General features: G+C 53.9%; 2 protein-coding genes across 3 annotated transcripts in view; one reads left to right on the forward strand and one right to left on the reverse strand.

Annotated features, from left to right (window-relative positions):
* Positions 1-11,925, forward strand: part of ACOT11 (acyl-CoA thioesterase 11) — a 45,503-nt gene extending 33,578 nt beyond the window's left edge. Inside the window, exons 9-16 of the mRNA XM_028513213.2 lie at positions 977-1,121; positions 2,666-2,721; positions 3,547-3,613; positions 3,971-4,054; positions 4,726-4,859; positions 6,179-6,310; positions 6,937-7,063; positions 7,865-11,925. Coding sequence (XP_028369014.1) covers positions 977-1,121; positions 2,666-2,721; positions 3,547-3,613; positions 3,971-4,054; positions 4,726-4,859; positions 6,179-6,310; positions 6,937-7,063; positions 7,865-8,020 — 901 coding nt within the window. The 3' untranslated portion in view covers positions 8,021-11,925. The remainder of the gene's footprint in view (positions 1-976; positions 1,122-2,665; positions 2,722-3,546; positions 3,614-3,970; positions 4,055-4,725; positions 4,860-6,178; positions 6,311-6,936; positions 7,064-7,864) is intronic.
* FAM151A (family with sequence similarity 151 member A) lies at positions 8,082-20,892 on the reverse strand. 2 transcript variants are annotated; one of them, XM_036026151.1, is made up of 8 exons: positions 20,665-20,891; positions 19,427-19,573; positions 13,109-13,261; positions 12,463-12,622; positions 10,850-11,074; positions 10,003-10,142; positions 9,204-9,347; positions 8,082-8,814 (listed from the first exon to the last, which is right to left on the reverse strand). In XM_036026151.1, the coding sequence occupies exons 1-8, from the start codon at positions 20,777-20,779 to the stop codon at positions 8,141-8,143; spliced, it is 1,758 nt and encodes a 585-aa protein (XP_035882044.1). In that variant the 5' UTR covers positions 20,780-20,891; the 3' UTR covers positions 8,082-8,140. The 2 variants fall into 2 exon arrangements, with proteins under 2 accessions (XP_035882044.1, XP_035882045.1); XM_036026152.1 differs by lacking the exon at positions 10,850-11,074 and having other exon boundaries at positions 20,665-20,892.
* Between the last annotated feature and the right edge of the window lie 606 nt (positions 20,893-21,498).

The raw sequence follows: 21,498 nt of genomic DNA on the forward strand, positions 1-21,498 counted from the left end.
ATACCCACTACCATGAAAGCTTACTTTAAATAGCTATGTTTTTTGGTGCTTGTAAAGATCATAGGGTAGTCGATAAAAGTGAAGGATCTGGAGCCAGGCAGCCTGGGTTCCGGGTGGGCTCACCTTCCTCCTACCACCTGTGTGACTTTGGGCAAGTTACTTAACTCCTCTGAGCCTCGGTTCCCTCCTGGTAAAATGGGGCTCACCACAGTTGTTTACAGTTTTAAGGATCCAATGACATGTTACTAGTAGAACGCCAGAGGAGAGGTTCAGTGAAGGTCAGCCATTGCCACCGCCGCTGTTACTCTTATTATTGTTATTGTTCACAGCCCGGCCCGCACACATTCTGCTGCCCTGAACAGGGAGCCGCGAGGCCTGGTTTCTAGTCCAGATTCTCTTCCTGACTATTGTGTGGCTTTGGGCAAGCTGTTGCCCCGTTCAGGTGTTGGCCTTCCCGGCTGTGTAACATCTGGGATCAGGATCTTCTTCAGTGAGGGGCTGGTGGTGGCTGCTATTTTATAATTAATGAAGCTAGTTGGACATACAGAAACTGCAGCCACTGAGCTGTTAGCGTGCTGCTGATTGTATAATGAACATTTTTTTCTCATTGGGCTCTGTACCTCCCTCCACCTCCTTCCTTGTGTTCTCTCTAACATGTTGTCATAACATGCTATCATTATGTATCACATATGTGTGTGTGTATACGTGTGGGTTGCTGCACCCCCATGTTAGCCCGCAAGGTCATGGACGGATGGGCTTCTTCACTTCTGCGTCCCCAGTGACTGGCATAGGGCCAAGTATACAGCAGGTCTCTGTAAACACTGACAAGAGGGAACTGTTCTGGGTTTCCTGCCAGTGGGGCTGCGATCCGGGAAGAGCTGCAGGAGTATCTGTGTGTGCACGCACCGTGTGGGCACATGTGTTGGGGACGGGGGAGGACCTGGCCAGCGTGAGAGCTGCCCTCTCTCCCCCTCAGCATGGAGGTGGGCGTGTGCGTGGAGGCCTACCGCCAGGAGGCGGAGACCCATCGGCGGCACATCAACAGCGCCTTCATGACCTTTGTGGTCCTGGACGCAGATGACCAGCCCCAGAGACTGCCCTGGATTCGGCCCCAGCCTGGGGTGAGTGGGTGCAGCACCCTGCCCTTCCACCAGCTCCCCTCCCTCTCTGCCCAGGGTGGGGGTGCCTGCCAGCCCCTGATAGGCCCTGAGGTGACAGGCCCAGCCCTGCCCCTTTGCTGGGGCACAGCCAGTGCTGACTGCCCTGGTGTGACCCCTGGAGAGGCCCCTTGTGCCCGGTGGGAAACTTGTTCTGTCTGAAAGAATTCAGATCAGGCATATGGGCCTGGCTCATAGTGGGTGCGACAGTTGGAAGAGCCCTGGCCTTGGAGTCAGGTGTGGGTCAAAACCACCTCTGCCACATTCTAGTGGGTGCCTTCTGTGAGCTCTCAGCCCCCATCTGTAAAGCAGGTGCACCTGCAGGCCAGGTCTCTCAGGCTGTGGGGGTCTATGGGCTATTGACCCCGGCCTGGCTAAGGCCTGCAGACACGCAAGAAGTGGTGACTGTTATGATGATGGTGATAGGAGAGCAAGGACACAGGGATGGGAGTCAGGGCCTTGGCTCAGAGCCATCCTGTACACAATGCTCCCTTGTGCCCCCAGTGGGCCAGGCCTGGCTTGCTTGCAGAGGGCCAGGGAGGGAGGCTGGAGAGGCTGTTCCCTCTCTCTGGAGAGGTCCCTGCCCTGCCCGCCCGCCTGCCTCACAAGGCTGAGTACAGGCTCTGAAATTCCCGCTCCACAGCTGGGTGTTGGGCAGTCAAGAGTGGGTGGGGGTTGCGGGGAGCCCAGCAGATGGGCAGCACAGTGTGCAGGCCCCAAGACGTCTTGCAGGCCTTCGCCATTTGTCGCTCACGAGCCCAGACACATTAGAAGCAGTAGCTATGGGGGCGGGCGCTGAGTCAGGCCCTTGGGGTTCTGTTCCCGGCTCCACTCTCCCCCTGTGACCTTGGGCAAGCCACTTAGCCTTTCTGTGCCTCAGTTTCCTTTTCTGTAAAATGAGGATCATACTAGTCCCAACCTCAGAGGGTTGCTGTAAGGCTTACATGCAGTTTTGCATGGAAAGTAGAATAATGCCTGATACATAGCAAGTGCTCAATACAAGTTTCTTTTTAAACAATTAAACCATTGTATTTATTGATTTTAGAAAGGGCAAGGGAAAGGGAGAGAGAGACACATCGATCTTGTTGTTCCCTGTTTGTGCACTCACTGGTTCTTGTATGTGCCCTGACTGAGGACTGAACCCACGACTGTGGTGCATCAGGACGATGCTCCCGTTGAGCTACCCAGCAGGGCAGTAAATGTGGTTTCTAATTACCACTGTAAGTGCCCTGAGGGGCCCCCTTCTACCAAGGTGGAGACTGAGGTCTGATGAGGGCAGGTGGCATTTCCGGGTGCTAAGAGGGCCCGAGAGGAAGCCAGGGCTGGAGCTCAGTGGCCTGGCATTTCCTGTCCAGGCTGCTTTGACTCCTGCTGTCCCAGTGAGGCTGAGTACCTTAGGGCTGCAGGGCCTCCTTGGGCCCTTGTGCCGGCATGGTCAGACAGTGCCAGGGGTTGGGGCACGCTGTTTGTCCCACCTGTATCATAACTGTCCCTGCTTCTCTTCCCAGGATGGTGAGCGGCGGTACCGAGAGGCCAGTGCCAGGAGGAAGATCCGCCTGGATAGGCAAGTTGGGGCTGGGTGGTGGGAGGGGACGCAGGGTCCAGGGCTGTCCACCTGCCCCCCTAGCCTCAGGGACTTGCATTTCTTTGATGCTGCACCTGCGCTGGGCACTGGCTAGGCCCTTCACCTCCATGTAGCGTCATTCCACAGCTGCCTGCCTGGCCCACTGTTAGTGAGGACACTGGTAACGGAGGGAGTGTGGCCGCGGGCACACCGGCAGGGATGATGAGCTAGCAGAGTGAGAATTGAACCTGGCCAATTTAAAATCTTTCATTCCTACCATTGACTCTGATGCCCATTTGGCAGACAAAGAAAGGCCCTGAGAGAAGTGATAGCTCAGGACAAAAACCCAGGTCTGAGTGACTCTGCTAAGGAAGCGCTTTACAAACTTAAAAGAGCTGAGCACACACCTGAGGTCTCCACCACCATTCGTTGTTAATAAGAAAAGCTTCTTTATGGAGGATTTATGGGCCCAGCACTGTTCACATGACGATCCTATGAGGCAGGTGTGACTCTAGATCCCATCGCACAGATGGGGACACTGAGGCATGGGGGTGAAGTCGCTTTAGCTCAGTCAGGGTGTGGGGCACTGAGCCTTTGCCGGGCACCGGCGTCAGCAGCAGCACCCTTCCTCTGGCCTGTCTACCTCTGTCCGAGTCTGCGTGTTTGTGCTGCTGTTCTGTGTATCTGCCCAGTCTCCCCAGGTGGACAGGAGCCTCTCCCACCTGCTGGGCTGAGCACAGGGCTGCACACGGTTGACACGCGGTGCAGCCTGTCCAAAGAGATGGGCTCCCGAGAGGTCAAGGTTGTCATCTCTTTCTCTCCCAGGAAGTACATCGTGTCCTGTAAGCAGACGGAGGTGCCTCTCTCTGTCCCCTGGGACCCTAGCAACCAGGTAAGGCCCTCGGCTCTGAGGGGAGAGTCCTCGGGCCCACTGGGGGCCCTACTTTCCCTGTCATCAGAGTGGGTTTGGAGGTAGGCCGGAAGAGGACAAGATACTAGTGCCTCAAGGTTCATACAGTTAGCGAAGGGCTTTCCTTTGCCCCTGTTTGGCAGGAGGGAGCTGAGGCCCTGAGAGGAGGTGTGGCTTGTCCGGGTTACTGGCTGAGTCTGGCCAGGTCTGGGCCTTCTTCCTCAAAGCCCAGCACCCACCCTCCTCCACGACCCAAGTTCTTCTCCCCCCTCAACCTGGCCTCGGCACCGCACCCTGCGGAAGGGGAGAAGGCGAGGCATCTCTGTGTTTCCTGTCCAGGTGTACCTGAGCTACAACAATGTCTCCTCCCTGAAGATGCTTGTGGCCAAGGACAACTGGGTGCTGTCCTCGGAGCTCAACCAGGTAGCCGACCCCATCCACCCCCCCACCATTTCTCCTCTGAGCAGCCAGAGGTGGCTGACTGCAAGCAACACAAAGTCTCTCAAGCCACTCATGTCAAAAGGGGATGAGATTATGAAGCCAACCCGGTCATGGAAACACCTGTCCTCACAGGGCCTGGAGCAGAGAGCCTCCGAACCCTTCTCTCCTGCCCGCCCACCCTCCTGCCCCCGTCTCCCATCCCTGCTGCTCTTTGCCCAGCCACCTCCTCCCTCTCTCTGCTCCTTGTACTGTGAGTCACAGCAGGGGTGCGTGGGGGGCAATGGACAAACACGGGCTGAGGGAAGACAAGCTCTGCCACTCTTGCCTGTGCTCTAGGATGAGTCACTTCCCCACCCATGACATTAGGGGGTTGGGTGGGCACCCAGCTCTGAAGAGCTATTCCATTGTTGCCTCAGTCACTGCTTTGTAAGACATGTTTCTGTCCACTTGTGCTGAATTCTCCCAACGTCTTCTTTCATAGGGATGGGACTGAGGCTCAGAGAGGTTGAGTCACTTATCCACAGTCACTCAGCAAGTCAGTGGTGGTCCTGAGCTTGCAGCCCTGGCCTCCAACATCCCAGTCAGCCCACCCCACCACTGGCCTAGCCTGGGGAGGGGGATGCAGGAATGAGGCCGCCCTCTGCCCCATGCAGGTGCTTCTGTACACTCTGGAGGATGACAAGTACCTCTCCTTCCACATGGAGATGCTGGTGCATGTGGATGCAGCCCACGCCTTCCTGCTGCTCTCAGACCTGCGTCGGAGGCCCGAGTGGGACAAGCATTACCAGTAAGGGCCAGGGTGCAGGTGGGGAAGGGTCCCTTCTCAGGCTTGGCGGGGAGGGTGGGCCCTCAGGTGTCCTTCTGAGCCTCCTTTTATGCTCCGCCACGGCTGGCCTTTAACGGGGGTAGGGTGTGGACTGTAGTTATGTGTTAGGTGGGGGTCAGGGTCAGGGTTGTTCTGAGCCTTCAGAGAAGCGACTGAGCCTGGAATTGATGTAGAAGGCCTGGTCCTGTTTCTGGTCCAACTAGCTGTGTGACCTTGGGCAAGTTGCTTTCTTTCTGGGACTTTTTTTCCTCCTCTTAAAATGGGTACTTAAGAGGTGGCTCATGGATTTATACTCAGGGAGAGATGTGACTTTCAATCTGTGTTCTGTGGAGTTTTACGTTCCTAAAAGAGTTCCAGCTACTGCTTGGGGTGGGGGCTTCTTTGATCGCTTCTGCAATGGCTTATTATGAGGAGCGGGTGTTCCTGAGTTTATCTGTAAGGGGCACCTCTGCTTTTAGAAATCCGGTGAGCAGGTCATTTGATTTTTATTGAATTGGACGTCTCCCTCCTACCCCCATGCGTCCTCACTAGAGCAGGCCCGCTTGTGGCTGTTGACACATGGGCTTTCTGCTTCAGATTTCTTTTCCAAAAGGGCTGTGCTGCTTTAAAAAGGCCTGGTCTGTCTAGGTAACCCCAGGCTTGCCAGCAGTGCCGTCTGAGAAGCCTGAGAGGAGATTGCTGGTAGATATTGGGGAAGCTGGCTCTGTGGTAGGAAGGCTGCTTGAAGGAGGCAGGCTGGTGTGGGCCCTGAAGGTTCGATCAGATTGTGATACTTGATGGGGTTGGCGGGAAGTGGCCGGAGAGGAGAGAGAGCCCCTCGCTGCTTCTGCCCACCCCTCTCCTGAAGCAGCCTGAGTGCGGGCGGAACAGCAGGGGACAAGGTGGCAGGTCTGGACGTGGTCATGCGCACCTCTGCGGATGTCCTCGTGTGTGCTTGTGTGTGTATGTGTGCGTGTGCGTGTGTGTTGGTATAAGCCTACGTGAGTGTACGGGCCCACGGGCACAATGTACCCAGATCTGAGGGGTGCAGCCCAGCTCTGCTGCCCTATTAGTTCTGCAGCTGTGTATTTGCTTGTGTGTGTGTGTGTGTGTGTGCGCGCACGCACGTGCGTGTGAACGCATCTGGGCTGGGCCTTCCTGTCCTCTCATAGTCCCTGCTGAGCTGTGTAGGGACTGAAGTGTCTTCTAAGTCTTGACTCAAGGAGAGCTGGGCCAGACCCCCTCTCTTATGAGGAGTTGGTATGACACTCTCAGACCCTGAGCTCTGGGCCTCCCCACAGGAGCGTGGAGCTAGTGCATCAGGTGGATGAGGACGATGCCATCTACTACGTCATCAGCTCTGCTCTTGGCAATGACCCCAAGCCTCAGGACTTTGTGATCCTGGCCTCCCGGCGGAAGCCTTGTGACAACGGGTAGGTGCCTGCCTGCTGGGGTAGGAGGTGGGCAGGGAGCCCATCCCTCCCCGGGAAGGTGGACAGCAGCCTAGAGTTGGCTCCATGCTTCCTATTGGCTCTGGGACCCCAGGTGCCACCTGGCTTTTCTGAGCTATGGTGTGTGAGATGGGGTCAGGGAACACACCTCCTTTTTGGTCGCTCATGCTCCAAAGCAGGGTAGGCTCTGACTCTGAGGTGGCAAGGCCTTTTCTCACATGGAGCTTCCTTGGCCTCCACCCTCTTACTGCCCCACGCTGGCCGAAGGGTGGTTCGTCTGCCTCGGCTGCGCTAGAGACAGGCACAGGAAGGTGAAGCATACAACCCCACCACTCCTCCCTAAGGGGCTGGCCTAGGAAATCTGCCCTGAAGTCACGCTGGCTCCTGGTGAATGCAGTGCTGCCAATACACAGGTGCCTGCTCTCTCCAGCCCGGCTGGAGCCAGGCCGTGCCTTTCGGAGTTTACATGTCTTTAGACTCTGGTGTCAGTGCCGAGGGAGGCTCCAGAGCCTGGGTCAGTGCCGGAGCAGGGGTTCTGGAGCCTGGGCCAGGCAGGACAAACCCTCATCTTCTCCTTCTCTGCCCCTCCCTACTCTCCTCCACTCCAGGGACCCCTATGTCATTGCACTGAGGTCAGTCACGTTGCCCACGCACCCTGAGACACCCAAGTACAGGCGTGGGGAGACCCTCTGCTCAGGCTTCTGCCTCTGGCGTGAGGGGGACCAGATGACCAAGGTGAGGCTCGGGGTCCCTTTCACTTCCACCCTGATCCACCCCAAATCCACATGCGCACAGAACTCAGCGCTGTCGGGCTCACACAGTTCTGGCCCTGGGCCCCCACCTCCACCCCACAGTGGGCTCTTCCAGCTTGGGGAAGCCTGAGAACATCGGGGGCTAGCAGTAAGCCTTCATTAAGATCTAATCTATGCAGAGAAGTCCGAGGCCACTGCAGGGTCTTGGGAAAAGCCCTGGATGCTGCGGGCAGAAGGCCTAGGTTCTGATCTAATATTCATCTCATTGACTCACATGCCCCTTCTTGTCTAGGAAGGCTTCATGTGGTTCTCAGGGCCCATCAAACTCAGCAGGGCCGTTGGTGTTGAAAATGTGGGGGAGAGGTGTTGAAAATTAGAGTGAGCGAGGGTGGGTATACGCGGCCCCCCTCCTTGGCTCACAGCTGCTGTTAGGGCCCTGAGACTCGTTCAGATATAATGCACTTAACGGATGAGCTTCTCAGGACAATCCCTGGGCTTAGTTGTCACCTGTCTCCAAAGCCCCAGTAGACCTTCATTTAAACAGGATTCTGTGTTGGGCCCTGGAAACCCAAGCTGGCAGGGGAGACCCCCGTGACAGCGCAGTGTCAGGGAAGTTAGGGTCGGGGCAACCTGCTGGGGGAGTTCCCACCTGCCAGTCATGTAGCCTCCTAAGGGCCCAGGCTGTTGCCCTCTCAGCAGGATTGCTGGGCTGACTCTCCACGGCCCGAGTGGCTCCCATCCCTCCCCAGCCCAGCCTCTCTGAGTGCTGCTTCCTGTCCTGCAGGTGTCCTACTACAACCAGGCCACCTCGGGCTTTCTCACCTACGTGACCACCAACGTGGCCGGCCTCTCCTCTGAGTTCTACAACACCTTCAAGGCCTGTGAGAAGTTCCTTTTGGACAACCGGAATGATCTGGCCCCCAGCCTCCAGACCCTCTAGGCACTCGCAGCAGCTACCTCACTCCCACTCCATCCTGCCAAGGACACACATGCAGTGCATGGAGGAAGGCAGAGGCATTTATTTCTTCCTGCCTCCCCCATGGGAAGCACCCCTGGGTGGTCAGTTTCTGCCAGCATCTGCCAGCAAATCTCTGCGATGACTCTGGGGCAGCCTGTAGTACACCCTGGTGCTGTCCACGGCCCTGGCTGCCAGCAGCGCTGTCCGCACAGATGCATAGCTGTCCTCCGCAGGGCTGTGTTCCACTGTGACAGTGGCCCGGGGGGAGGCTGCCAGTAACCTGGCCACGACTCCAGCCATGCTCTGGCCCAGTGGCCCCGCCTGCAGCTGGAAGGACACAGGTTGCCAGAGACCCTGGCACAGCTCCAGCATATCTGTGACCAGCTGTTCCTTGTAGCCACTGCCTAGTACCTCCTTGGGCCAGCCCGGTGCCACTGTCACGTGGGGGAAAACCTCAGACACAGCTGTAAGCAACTCTTCGCCGGCCACGTGGCCAGGCACTGCAAAACTGCCATAGGAGACTGTGGTCCCCACCCACACAGGCCGAGAAAGGTGACCAAGGTCGGAGAGGTGGGCCAGCACCGCCAGGGACGGCCGAAGGGCCGTGGGCTCTGCTATGTGCAGATGGACTCCCCAGCGTCCAGGATGTGCGGCGAGCTGCAGCAGGCACGACTCCAGCGTCAGGGTAGGGCTACCCGGGGCACGTACGACAGGCACAGCGTCCCCAGCTGTGGGCTTCTGGAGACCAACGTTCAGCAGGATCATGCCTTCTTTGTCTGGAAGACGCGGTGGAGGCAACACTGGCTGGGGTTCAGTTATCATGGGGCGTCAGAGCCCCTTGTAAAAGGGGCAGCAGAGAGGTAACAGGCAGCCAAGGAGGAGTAGCTGGTGCCTCCACTGTCTGGAACCTGGGGACTGGGTCTGCGCTCCAGGTAGAAGAGCTGCTTCAGAAATATGCCCAGGGCTCATCGCAATGACTTGAGAAGCTGCCAGCTCAGCTCCTGGCCATTGCTAGTGGATAAGGGCGCAGAGGTGCTGGTCTGAGGGCCAGGGACTCCATCCCCTTGGCAACACTGTCCTCCCCCACCTCCCAGCTGGCGTGTGGCCATGGTAACAGAGTCCCTGCAGCTTAGCTAGCAGCAGAGGGGCTGTAGGCAGACCTCACCTGGGAGCTGAACTGTCACTGCTGTTCCATTGCTCTGGATGTCGGGAACCTGCCACTCCACCCTCAGGCTGTCGCTCCCGGGAAGCTGGAGAAGAGGGATCAGGCTGCCCCCTGTGTAGTAGTTTCGCTTCCGTGTGGCGTTCACTGTGGGGTCCCAAATTGTCACAATAAAGCAGCTGCCATTCACAGAGTGCCTCCTGAGAGCTGTGGCTATACACGCTTTGTGACCCTCACAGCGACCTGCCTGGTAGCTGTGATTTCCCCTTTTGTAGATTACAAGTGACTTTCCCAAGATCCTACAGCCAATAGCAGAGTTGCTGGGATTGGAACCCGACGGAGCCAGGCTTGTCTGGTCCCAAAGCTCTTATTCTCCCCCCTCACCCAGATGGCTCCCAAGGAAGGAATGCTGAATCTGATGGATCCCCTCTGATGTGGCTTAACGGCAGGCTTTCCTAGGTTTGGGGTCAAGGGAATGAGCGGTGCGAACAAGAGAACAGGCAGCACCTGGATCACCGATCAGCAGGTGGAGCAGAGAGAGGTCCCTCTCTGAAACATTAGAGTAACCCGCAGAGAAACTGTGCTGCCAGGCAAAGTAAATGGGGTTTGACATTCTCTGGGTTCCGGCCCGAGCTGTGCTATGCACAAGCTGAATGACTTAGTAAATCTTCTCCCTGTGCCGCCCAGGATGTCCCCCTCCGATGTCCGGCCCCTCCAGCTCTGCTGTACTCTGGTCCACCAGTGCTACCCAGTTCAGAATCCAGCCCACTGCCCTTCCCCGCCCTCCTAGGTCACTCCCTACTGGCAAGCTGCTTGAACTTCGACAGGACAGGCTCGAAGAGATCATAGTAGATTTGGTGGGTGGCACAGTTGTCTCGGAAGTAGAGGAGATCATCCACTGACACTGGGTCCGCGGTGCCCTGCCACAGCGTCAGGCTGTACCTGGGGCCCAGAGAGCAGGCTCGGTGTCCGTCTGGGCCCAGCTTGGTCCTCAGTCCCTGTGCTCAGAACTGGACCCTAGCTGGGCAAGGGCAGAGCAGCTGACTTCCCACCAGCCCTTTCTTCCAGGCCACCACCCCCCTCCTGAGGCCAGGAGAAGCCACTGGGGCTTCAGGAATGACAACTGAAAGCAGAAGCCCAGACGGAGGGAGAGGATGCCTATTTCCTGTTTTAGGAAAGGGCCAAGGACAGAATGGGACAGGCAGAGGGGACGGCGGGGGAAGCCAGGTGTGGAGGAGGGGGAAGCCTCAGTGTCCTGTGGGGAGCTGCTGAGGGTGGGGCAGGGTGGCTGGGAACAGACTGCAGGAGTGGAGACGGGGGACTATCCTGGGGCAGAGGTGGCAGGGACAATCTGGGCAGCCCCACCGCTGCTCCCCGTGGGAGGAAGCTGTGGGGAGACAAAGTGTGTCTCAGTGTGAACTCAAACAGGCAGAGACTTAGTTATCCACAAATGGATGGGCTGCCACAGGTGATCGTGATCAGCCTGTCACCAGAAGTGTACGAGCAGAAAGGGATGGAGTACGGGATGTGAGCACCAGCGGATGAGACTAGAATCTTTAAGTTTCTGCCAGCCATGAGCATCTAGGATCAGTGCCTGGGGGTGGGTTGGGCAGGGGCAGGAGTTGGGCCAGGGGGCTGGGAGTTTTCACCTGTCAGACTGGCCCAGCAGCCAGCTGAAGTGGGGCCAGGCAGCCCGCACCATGACAGCCCGCACGGGGAAGGTGACCCTCTGTGGCAGCGCTCCTACCAGCCCCTGCATCTTCTCCACCATGGCTCGGGTGTATGTGCTGTTCGGGAACAGGGGCACGTAGAGGGTGGTCCAGCCTGGAGACAGGGTGGCCTCAGGGTACTTTTCCTGGACCACGGCCAGGAACCTGCAGAGAATCAGAGACATCGGTTTCTTTGAGCCTGGCTGGCCCTTCCTCGTCTCCTGCGTTCCCATCACGGTGCTAGGATGTAGCAAGGCCCATTGAGTCTGAAAGCACAGAAGCAGAGGCCTAAAGAGCAGAAGTGGCTTGTTTAAGGTCCCACAAATAGGGCATGAATTTTGGAGTCAGTGGGGTATGGCTTCAGGTCATGACTGTGACCTTGGGCAGCTCATTCAACCTCTTTCATTCTCAAAGATGGTATTCCTGGGGGCGAGGAGGGGGGTGTGGCAGAGCCTCTTAAACATCCCCATATGGACAGAGGCAATGAAATCCAGAGCCCCAGGGGTGGAGATCTGGGCTCTGCCTGCTGTGAGAGTCTCTGAAGCTTCAGATTTGACTTTAAAATTTCAATCAGATTTTTCCCTGATGCAAATTTTAATAGGCAAAAAATGTTCCCAGATCCTTCTCCCCAAACTATTGAGTAAAATCAATACTCCCAGAAGACAAACCATATTTATCTTGCGCCACTGACTACATTTTTTCAAACTGCTGCTTTCCAAATGCACCTCATGTGAGAGTCACACAAATTGGATGGCTGGATTGTTGGCTGGCGGGGTGGACAGCTAGATGGCTGGAGGGAGGGATGGTAAGGAGTGTGGGGCTTAGCATCAAAGGCCTGGCTTTGAATCTTGCTTGGCCGATTACTAGACTTAGGTCATTCGAAGAGTTAGGTCCTGTACTAACAAAATGAAGATAATAGTACCTACCTCATTCTCATTGTAAGAGTTAAATGGTATTCTACAATTAAAGTTCTTAAAATAGTGCCTGGGGCACATAATAAACATTTAATAAATGAAGCCTCAGTTGTCAGCTCGCTTATTTGCAGAATGGGGAGAAAAGACTCCTCGCCTAGCAATGCTACGTAAGAATCAAATCAGATATATTCTCTCCTTTTATGCGGCCCTTCTCTGTAGACTGCAGAGCAGCATGCATGCAGCTGGTGTATGTGAGGGCTGTTGGTGGCAGTGCTGGGGTTTCATGGGAGCCGGGCAAGGAGCCAGCATTTTAGACTTTTCTAGCAGGCCACACCTTGCCCTGATCATTGGGGATGCCGGGTAACCCCAGTGAAATCAGGGCTGTGTTAGGGGGCAGTGTGGATGTCACCTGGGATGTTGGGGCAGTTTTTGGAGGAGGCAGTGAGTGGACAAAGGCTCATCAGGAAGTGGGGGAGAGGCATTTGAAATGAAACAAAGGGAACAGCCTAAGTGGAAGCTCAGAGGTCAGAATACTTGGTACATCTGGAGGCAAACTCAGGAAAGGTCCCCTGAGCACTTCCTGTGCCAAATGTTGAAGGAAGAGGGCTGGGCACAGTTGGGGCAGAGGGAAGCACTCACTGTGTCGCGTTGATTTCAATGGAGATAGGCACATTCGGGCCCCTCAGGATGTCGGCATTGATCCACACAGGCCTCCGGACTTTCCCATCCAGTGTCAGCTGCCGCAGGAGGTCCAGGGAGGGGCCCACGGCCTTGAGACTCTTGAAGTCTAGCTTGATACCTGTGGGGAGGAGGCCAAGGGCTTGGGAAGCTGGCCCCTCATGCTCAGGGAAGAAGGAACTGGAAGACGTGACCCCCTGGGGCAGAAAGAGCAGGTGTGGTGTGTGTGTCTGTGGGAGTGGGGAGTAAGGGGTTGGGGAGGGGAGGGGAGGATGGAAGAATGGGACCCTATTCTGGTCAGATGTGAAGAAGGGCTTTCAAACAGGCGGCACTAACCGAGGGAGCAAGGACCAGAGCAGGAATGAGCTACATCTTCCATTCCATCTCACCTATGTCCAGGAGATACCATCCAGGATGTGTCCTTTTGTACCCCCCATCCCATCTAGAATTCCCTGAGCCCGGGCCTCCGGAACATGGGGCTGGGAAGCCAAGGCAATGAGCAACTCATGACGGGAGCTGGCCTTGCCTCCCAGTGGAGTGGTCCCTGCACATGCTGCCTGAGGACCAGAGGACCAGGGAGCTGGGGAGGGGGCTGAGAGGTGCTTACCCTTCTGGGAAGAGGCCAGTACAGCCTCCAGCCACTGCTGCAGGGTGTTGTCGCTGTAGATGGCCGGGGGGTGCGCCATGATGGGGACCCCTGTCTCGTTGGCTGTGTTGAGCCCTTCTACGGTGATGTCCGCCTCCAGGACCATGACGCTGCCTGTGCGAGACGCGGAGCCCTATCAGTTCTTGACTGTTCTTAAACAGTTGTTCTCATAGTAAAAACAATTGCGTGTTTGTTAGAGAACACTTGAAAAATACAGAAAAGCAGGAAGAAGGGAATTGTTCATTTATATTTCCATCATAGTTCACATTTTGGTATATTTTCTTTTTTTTAAGATTTTATTTATTTGGTACATTTTCTTCCATTTTTTGTCAATGTGTAGTTTGTATACACTTGAGACCACACTGCATTTATCATTGTCAATCTTTTTCAAAAGTTTCAACATTATGGCATATTTTCAAAAACTTTTATATGCTTCATCAAAGAAAAAAAGGCTACAAAGGCCCCTATGGAGGGTTCACTCCTCGATTTAGTTCCTCCCTCCTATTCCTGAGACACTGATGCATATTTTATCACGACGATCTTCTGATGACTTCCGGTCCCTACTTGTGGAACTTGGGGCAGGGCAATACAGGCGCATTTCAAGCCCACATTATCAAATTACTGTCCAGAAAAGTCGGTGTGCTTCAGGTCCCCACATGAAGTGCACAAGTGTGTCCATCTGCACCCTGTACCCTGACAGCGCTGAGCACTCACTTTTGTCTTTTGAGTTCATACAGTTACCTCAGTCAGGCAGACGTCATCTGATACGGGCTTCGGGAAGGTTGCTGAATGATGATAAAGCTCATCTGCGACAAACCCTCGGCTAACACATCGATGATGAAAACCGAGAGCTTTTCCTCTAAGATGGTGAATGAGACAAGGATGCGCACTCTCACCAATGTTTTCAACATAGAACTGGAAGTCCTAGCCAGAGCCATCAGCCAGGGAAAAGAAAAGGCATCCAAACTGGGGATGCAGAAGTAAAACTCGCTATTTGCAGATAACATCATTTGACATGTGGAAAACCCTAAAGACACCATCCGAAGACTGTTAGAAACAATAAACTAATACAGTAAAGTTGCAGGATACAAAATCAATAGACAAAAGCTGTTGTGTTCTTGTAGACCAACAGGAAATATCAGGAAGAGTAGTGAGGAAAACAACCCCATCGACAATTGCAACATAAGGATAAAATACCTAGGAATAAACTTAACAGAGGAAGCAAAGGACCTGTACACTGAAAATAAGACATTGTTGAAGGAAATTGAAGCCCCGGCTGGTGTGGCTCAGCAGATTGAGTGCCGGCCTGTGAACTGAAAGGTCCCAGTCAGGGCACAGGCCTGGGTTGCGGGCCAGGCCCCCAGTTGGGAGTGTGTGAGAGGCAACCAATTGATGTCTCTCTCACACATCAATGTTTTGCTCCCTCTCTTTCTCCCTCCCTTTCCCTCTCTTTCTCCCTCCCTTTCCCTCTCTAAAAGTAAATAAATAAAATCTTAGAAAGAAATTGAAGACATAAAGAAATGGAAAGATACTTCATGTTCATGGATCAGAAGAATTAATATAGTTAAAATGGCCATCTTACCTAAAGCAATATAAGGTTTAATAGAATCTCTACCAAAATCCCAATGCCATTCTTTACAGAAATAGAACAAAAATTCCTCAAATTTGTGTGAAACCACAAAAGACCCCAAATAGCTAAAGCAATCCTGAGAAAAATAAGCAAAGCTGAAAGTATCATACTCCCTGACTTTAAACTATACTACAAAGATACAAGAATTAAAATAGTACGGTGTTGTCAGAAAAACAAACACACAGACCAATTAAGAACAGAACACACAGAACAGAGTTAAGCTCAGAAATAAATCACACATATATGGGCAACTAACTTTTGACAAAGGAGCTAAGAATATATACACACTGGAGAAAGGAAATTCCCTCCAACACATGGTATCGGAAACACTGAGCAGCCCCCTGAAAACGAATGACACTGGACTGCTATCTGACACCGTACATGAAAATAAACTAAAAATGAATTAAAGACTTGAATGTAGGACCTGAAACAATAAAATACATATAAGACCCCTAACCAGTATGGCTCAGTTGGTTGGGCATCGTCCTGCAAAACAGAATGTCGCTGGTTTGATTTCTGCTCAGGGCACATGCCTGGTTGTAGGTTTGGTCCCTGGTCAGGGTGCAAACAAGAGACAACCAATCAATGTTTCTCTCTCTCTCCCGCTGCCTCCCCTTCTCTATAAAAATAAATAAATAAAATCTAAAATACATAGAAGAAAACACAGGCACTAAACTTAGGAACCTTGGTTTCAGAGGGTTTGTGTGTGTGTGTGAGTGTGTGTGTGTGTGAACTTGAATCCAAAGGGGAATAAAAGAAAAAATAAACAGCCCTGGCTGGCATAGCTCAGTGGATTGAGCGCGGGCTGGGAACCACAGTGTCCCAGGTTCGATTCCCAGCCAGGGTACATTCCTGGGTTGCAGGCCAGGATCCCCAGCAACCTCACATTGATGTTTCTCTCTCTCTCTCTCCCCCCCACCAAAAATAAATAAATAAAATCTTAAAAAAAAAAAAAAGAAAAAATAAACAAATGGGACTACATTAAAAAAAAAAGGCTGCTTCTGCACAGCAAAAGAAACCATCAACAAAGCAAAAATGCAACCAACTAAATGGGAGAAGATATTTGCAAACCTCCAGTAAGGGGCTAATATCCAAAATATATAAAGAACTCATATAATTTAATAAGAAAACCCCAAACAATCTGACTAAAAAAATGAACAAATGACCTAAATAGATACTTTTCCAAGGATGAAATACAGATGACCGACAGATATAAAATACTCAACATCACTAATTATAAGGGAAATGCAAATCAAAAGTCACAATACCACCTCACACCTGTTAGGATGGCTATTAACAATAAGACAAGCCCTGACTGGTGTGGCTCAGTGGGGTGGGCGCTGCCCCACAGACCCAGGGGTCTCTGGTTTGATTTCCAGTCAGGGTATGTGCCTGGCTTGGCTGGTCTGTAAGGGGCAGCCAATCAATGTTTCTCTCACTTATCAATGTTCCCCTCCTTTGTCATCCTTCCCCTCTCTAAAAATAAATAAAATATTTTTAAAAATAAAACAAATAAATGTTAGAGAAGATGTGGAGAAAGGGCTTTATGAGGGCAGCTTTTATTTGTATGGCTTGAACACAAACTCTTTCTTATCCTAACTTTTGGTCACCTGGGATTACAGAGAGAGGTCCAGAGGGTTGGCCCCCAGTGAGGCCCAGAGAAGCCAGGCCCAACGGGGTGGCCGGACAGAAGATACAAGGGTACATAAGAAAATGGATGCTGAGGGGTCTCCTACCCCACCTAACTGGCCAGTTCCTGTCTGGGGGAGGTGGGGTGCATCGGGAGGGAGCCTGGACTGAGGCCGGGTCTCTCAGTCCTCGGACCCTCTGATGCTGCTGCCTCCTTGATTTGCCCTAACCTATTCCCATGAGACCAGTGAGCCTCTTGAACACAGGGACCACATCTTCCTTCTAAGTGTCTCTTCTGAGGTTGGCTCAGAGCAGGCGCCCAGCAGGTGCTCAGCACTTCGGACTAAAAAGCGACGGAGAGTGCGTTCTGGACCTAACCTGCTTCCTTGTGGTTGCTACCTGGGTCCAGCTGCTTCCTGGGAAAATTCACTCCCTTATCATTAAGCCTGTTATGTACCTTCCAGATGCTGAGTCCAGGGGCCCAACTTGCTTGAGTGGGGTATGAAGAAGGAATAGGAGATGAGGGAAGGGTCAGGCTCCTGCAGTCACAGCAGGAGTCCTGGTCCTCTAGGGCATAGTTAGGAAGGAGGAAATGCTGCTCTCCAGGGGGAACAGGCAGGCAGTGACCAAGTCCTCCCAACCCCCCTGTGCCCACACCCCCTGCCCCCACGTCAGCTCTGTACTTCACACCCAAGCAGGAGAACATTGTGCCTGCGTGTGCAGACCCTGAACCCATTCTGCTAGCTTCCAGTCCCAGTGCTAAACATTAGCAAGCTGTGTGACCTTGGGTAGGTTACCTGACCTCTCTGTGTCTCCTTCTCATTTGCTAGAATTAAATAATAAAATATCCCTGGTTAGGTATTCACGGAGTGTTAATTATTATTTACATGGAGTAGCTCACTTAACTAGGGTGACCATATGTCCCTATTGGCCCAGGATAGTCTGGTATATTTCTGTTATCTCTGCATAACTGCTAATCATGATCTCTTCTATTATCAAACGTGCCCTGTGGGGGGAAAAGCCATTAAAAATAAATAAATAAAAAATACCCTCTTGCCCTGGCCAGTGTGCTCCAGTGGATTGAGCATCAGCCTGCAAACAAAAGGTTGCTGGTTGATTCCTGGCCAGGGCACATGCCTGGGTTGGGGGCCAGGACCCCAGTTGGGGGAGTGGGAGAAGCAGCAGATCAATGTTTCTCTCCTCCTCTTTCCCCCTTCCTTCCTCCCCGTCTAACAATAAATAAATATTTAAGGAAAAAAAAAAAAACACTCTTCTGGTTTAAAAAAAAAAGTGCCCTGGTTGGCATGGTGAATGGTAGTCATCCCACCAAGCCACTTTCCGCAGAGGAAAACGCTGCGCTGCAGACAGGTGAAACCACTTGCCCCAAATGACTTCGTGGTAAAAGGCCAAGGTAAAATTCAAACACACTTATGTCTGCCTCCCAGGCCTTCACTCTGGCCCCTCCTCTCTGCATGACTGTCCAATCACGTCTAAGATGACTTCACCAGTTCAGTCCTATCCCTGGTGTCCCATCAGCGTCCCCACCCCAGTAGTGGCACCACTCCCTCCCAAGGGCCTACCCCAGGGACCTGGCAGAGCCATCAGGAAGAAACCAGGCCTGAGGTCCTCCTTGCATCCCTGAAGCTTTGCTCAGAAGGCCTCTTCATGCTGCTGAGCTGTTGGCACCACCTGGGTGGGGCCCTTGACTTTATTCTTGGTCAAGGTACCAACCCGGTGGGGCTGGATCTCTCTGCTGCCCCAGGGCTGACGTGGGATGAGCAAGGGGTGATGAGTCCTCTTTGCCTCAGGCCTTATCTCCTCGATAAGAATCCTCCCTCTCTGGCCTGCCTCTCTCATCAGAGGGAGGCGTCTCTCTTCCTTATCACCAAGGTCAGGCCGTCAGCCATCTAATCACACGTGATCTCCGAAGCACAGCAAAGTGGCTCCCCTCAGTCTGAGGTAGCCTCTCCTCCATAATCATTCATTCATTCAGCAAATCTTCTAGGCACTTACTCCTAGTCCCTCTGTTGTAGGAACAAAGCTAGAGGCTTGGTGCCAAGGGCTTGCCCTGCTTCAGACCTATTGTGTGACCTTGGACAAAACTGTCTCCAACTCTGGACCCCAGTTTCCTCATCCAAAATTGAGGGATTTTGGCTGAGCACTGGTTCTAAAAGTGTAGTCCTGGGGCCAGCAGAATCAGCAGCACCTGGGAACTTACCAGAAATGCAAATTCTCAGGCCTCACCCTAGAATCATTGAATCAGAAACTCTGGGGATGGAGCCAGCAATCTGTGTCTTCTGAAGTATGCTCAAATTTCAGGGCCATTCCTTTCTCATTGCCGCCCCCCCCCAAGCAAGAGAAACATCAGTAAGTTGCCTCTCGCACGCCTCCAGCAGAGGACCTGGCCTGCCACCCAGGCGTGTGCCCCGGCCGGAAATCAGTGGCCAAGAGCATGGGGCCAACCACTCTGCATCCTATGTCGGCCCAGCCACTGTTGGTGTCATCTTGGGCAAGTCACCCAACTTTTCTGAGCCTTTTTAGTTTTGTCACATGGCACCCATGAAACAAGTTGCCTGTAGGCCCCGGAGAGCCCTGTGGAACATGCACATCTCCGCAGCGGGCAGTCACCCACAGGCTTGGAGCAGCTGCATGGCTCTCTTGGGTTTTTGCAGCTCGTGCTTGGTCACGCTGGGCCTCAAATTCACACTTTCTGGTTTCCTTAGACTTTGAGGGCAAATGCCTCCTTAGCAGGGATAGTTGTCACCTGAGAGGTCATGGGAGGGGGAACTGGGAGGGAGGGCAGGACACGATGACTTTGGAATCAGACTTTGGTTCAAGTCCTGGGCTCAGAGCTTATCAGCTGCACAGCCTGGGCCATCCCTTGACCTCCCTGAGCCCCCCCTCCCTCACGCAGAGTATGACAACTGGGGACCTCCTAGGCAGTGTTGTCCCCACCTCTGCTATCCCTCCAGCTCCTCCACTCCTGCCGGGCCAGTCGCAGTCCTCGAAGCTGGACTTACTGTTCAGGGCAGCCCTCATCTCCTCCTGGCTGTTAGCACCATGGTACCAGGTGACCAGCAGGCCGTCCCGTTGGCTGATCTGGCCCAGGCTCAGCAAGTAGTCCAGCATGTCTGCATCAGGGCGACAAGCCTCATCCTGCTTACAGCCTAGAAGGAAGGCCAAGGGGGCTATCGGCATCCGTTCTTGCCCCAGGCCAGGACTCCTGTTCATTCACCCACCCTCCCTCTCAGGGCTCCCAGGGTGCATCCGGCTTGCCATCTAGAGGAGAGACAATGGACCCTGGGGGTCATCAGTGCTGTGAGAGAGGGAAATAAGCGGGCTCCCGGGTGCAAGGAGGCTCTGCACCAGCCTGGGGCAGTCAGGAAGTTCACAGAGAAGGGAACATTTATGGGGGGGGCTTGCAGGATAGGCATAACTTGGACAGAGAAGGGAGGTAGGTTATTCCAGACAGAAAAACGATTATAAGCAGAGTCTTGACTGCAGGGAATAGGAGTTGCCTAAAGAAATAGCCATTGGCTTGGTCAGATGGAATGTAGAAACATGGACTAGGGCAAGATTTGAAAAGAGAGTTGCGATCAGGTTGTAAATGGCCTTGACCACCAGCAAAAGAATTGGGTGTGCGCTGAGGGTGGTGAGTGAGTTGTATGGTTAGAAAGGTCTCACTGGTGGCAGAGAGACTGTGTGTGTGTGTCAGAGGGAGGCAGCTGCAGAGGTCCAGGAGGAGCCCAGGAGCCTGAGGAGGCAGTGAGGTGGTCTGCAGAGGGCAGAAAGCTGAAGCCTCAAGGTGCAGGGACTAATGAGACAGGCCTGATGCAGGGGACCAGGGGAGGCTGCTCCCAGGGCACTGTGTGACCGAGTGGGGCACAGGGACAAAAGCTGGGGGGTGGGGGGGAAGGCTGAATTTGGCCCACATGACCTCCAAGAAGAGATGCCTATCTAGGGGGCACAGAAGGGATGGTCTTCAGGCCACTGAAGCCTGGGGAAGGAGAAAGGTAAGGAAGGCCCATGGGACCTTCTGCGGGGGAGAGGTCTTGGTGTGGTCGGCAATGAGAGAGGCAAATGCAGCTGTGGATGGGGGTGAGTCTTGGTCGGGATGCAGGAAGAGAGAGGAGGCCATCAGAGCTGTAGATGGGGCCCAGGAGGGTTGGTGGTGAGGGCAGACTAGATCTGCCTCGGTGGGGACAAGGAGTGAGCCATAATGGAAGCCAACCTAATGGCATGGCGGGGAGGCCCCTACCTGGCTGGGCGACCTCCTGCAGCGTGAAGCACAGGACCAATCCGATGACAAACACCAGGATCACGCTGGCGATACTGGCAATGGCCCACTTGTTTGAGCACTGCTTGCAGGCCATGCTGACCCTCTTTGGACACTGCCTCACAGCTCCTCACGGCCCAGAGTCCCTGAAAGGTCTGCAGTTGGGATTGGGTGGGAGGCAGGAGCTCCCAGCAGCACCCAGTTCTCTCCCAGGTCAGGGCAGCTCCAGTCTGTGGAATGTCCCATTGGGTAGCTCCTCCTCCCTCCCCACCCTCCTCCTCTTCCCTCACCCTCCCAGGATCTTAACGGGTCAAGCAGAAAATCCTGCCATCCCCAACACGACCTTTGAGCACATTAAGAAGCAGCAGAGGATGTTGGCCCGAGCCCCCACCCCCTTGCCTATCTGCCCCGCCTGGGAGTTGAGAAACCACAGATCTAGACCTCGATTTCCTGGACACCTGCAACAAGTGTCTTGCCTTCTCTGGTCCTGGTTCCCCCTTAGTAAAAGGAAGCAGCTGGATTGTCCTTTCCTCTTTCTGCCCTGCCCCAGGGAGTCAAGGAGATCAGTCAAGGGTTGGTGCAAGGACTGATTAGATCTGCCTGAAGTACTGACTATTCCTTCCATCCCAGATTGTGGCTGATAGACTATCTACCTGAGATTGAAACCAATAGACCTGGCGTGCTGGCCTGGGTTATTGCAGGGCACTCCTGGGGCAGCAAGTCCTTGGGGAGAGGTTGAGTTACCAGCTCACACACAGGGTGTCCTGGAGGCACTGGTGTGGGACGTGAATTAAGAGACTGTATCGACTTCAGCCA

Source organism: Phyllostomus discolor, chromosome 5, assembly GCF_004126475.2.
Source record: "Phyllostomus discolor isolate MPI-MPIP mPhyDis1 chromosome 5, mPhyDis1.pri.v3, whole genome shotgun sequence".
NCBI lineage: Eukaryota > Metazoa > Chordata > Mammalia > Chiroptera > Phyllostomidae > Phyllostomus > Phyllostomus discolor.

Coding starts and splice junctions, on each gene's coding strand:
- FAM151A (XM_036026151.1), bottom strand. CDS start 20,779: ATGGCCTGCAAGCAGTGCTCAAACAAGTGGGCCATTGCCAGTATCGCC. Junction 19,574..20,664: donor GCAGGAGGTCGCCCAGCCAG/GTAGGGGCCTCC, acceptor CCTTCCTTCTAG/GCTGTAAGCAGGATGAGGCT. Junction 9,348..10,002: donor GAAGTTCAAGCAGCTTGCCA/GTAGGGAGTGAC, acceptor GGGACCCCACAG/TGAACGCCACACGGAAGCGA.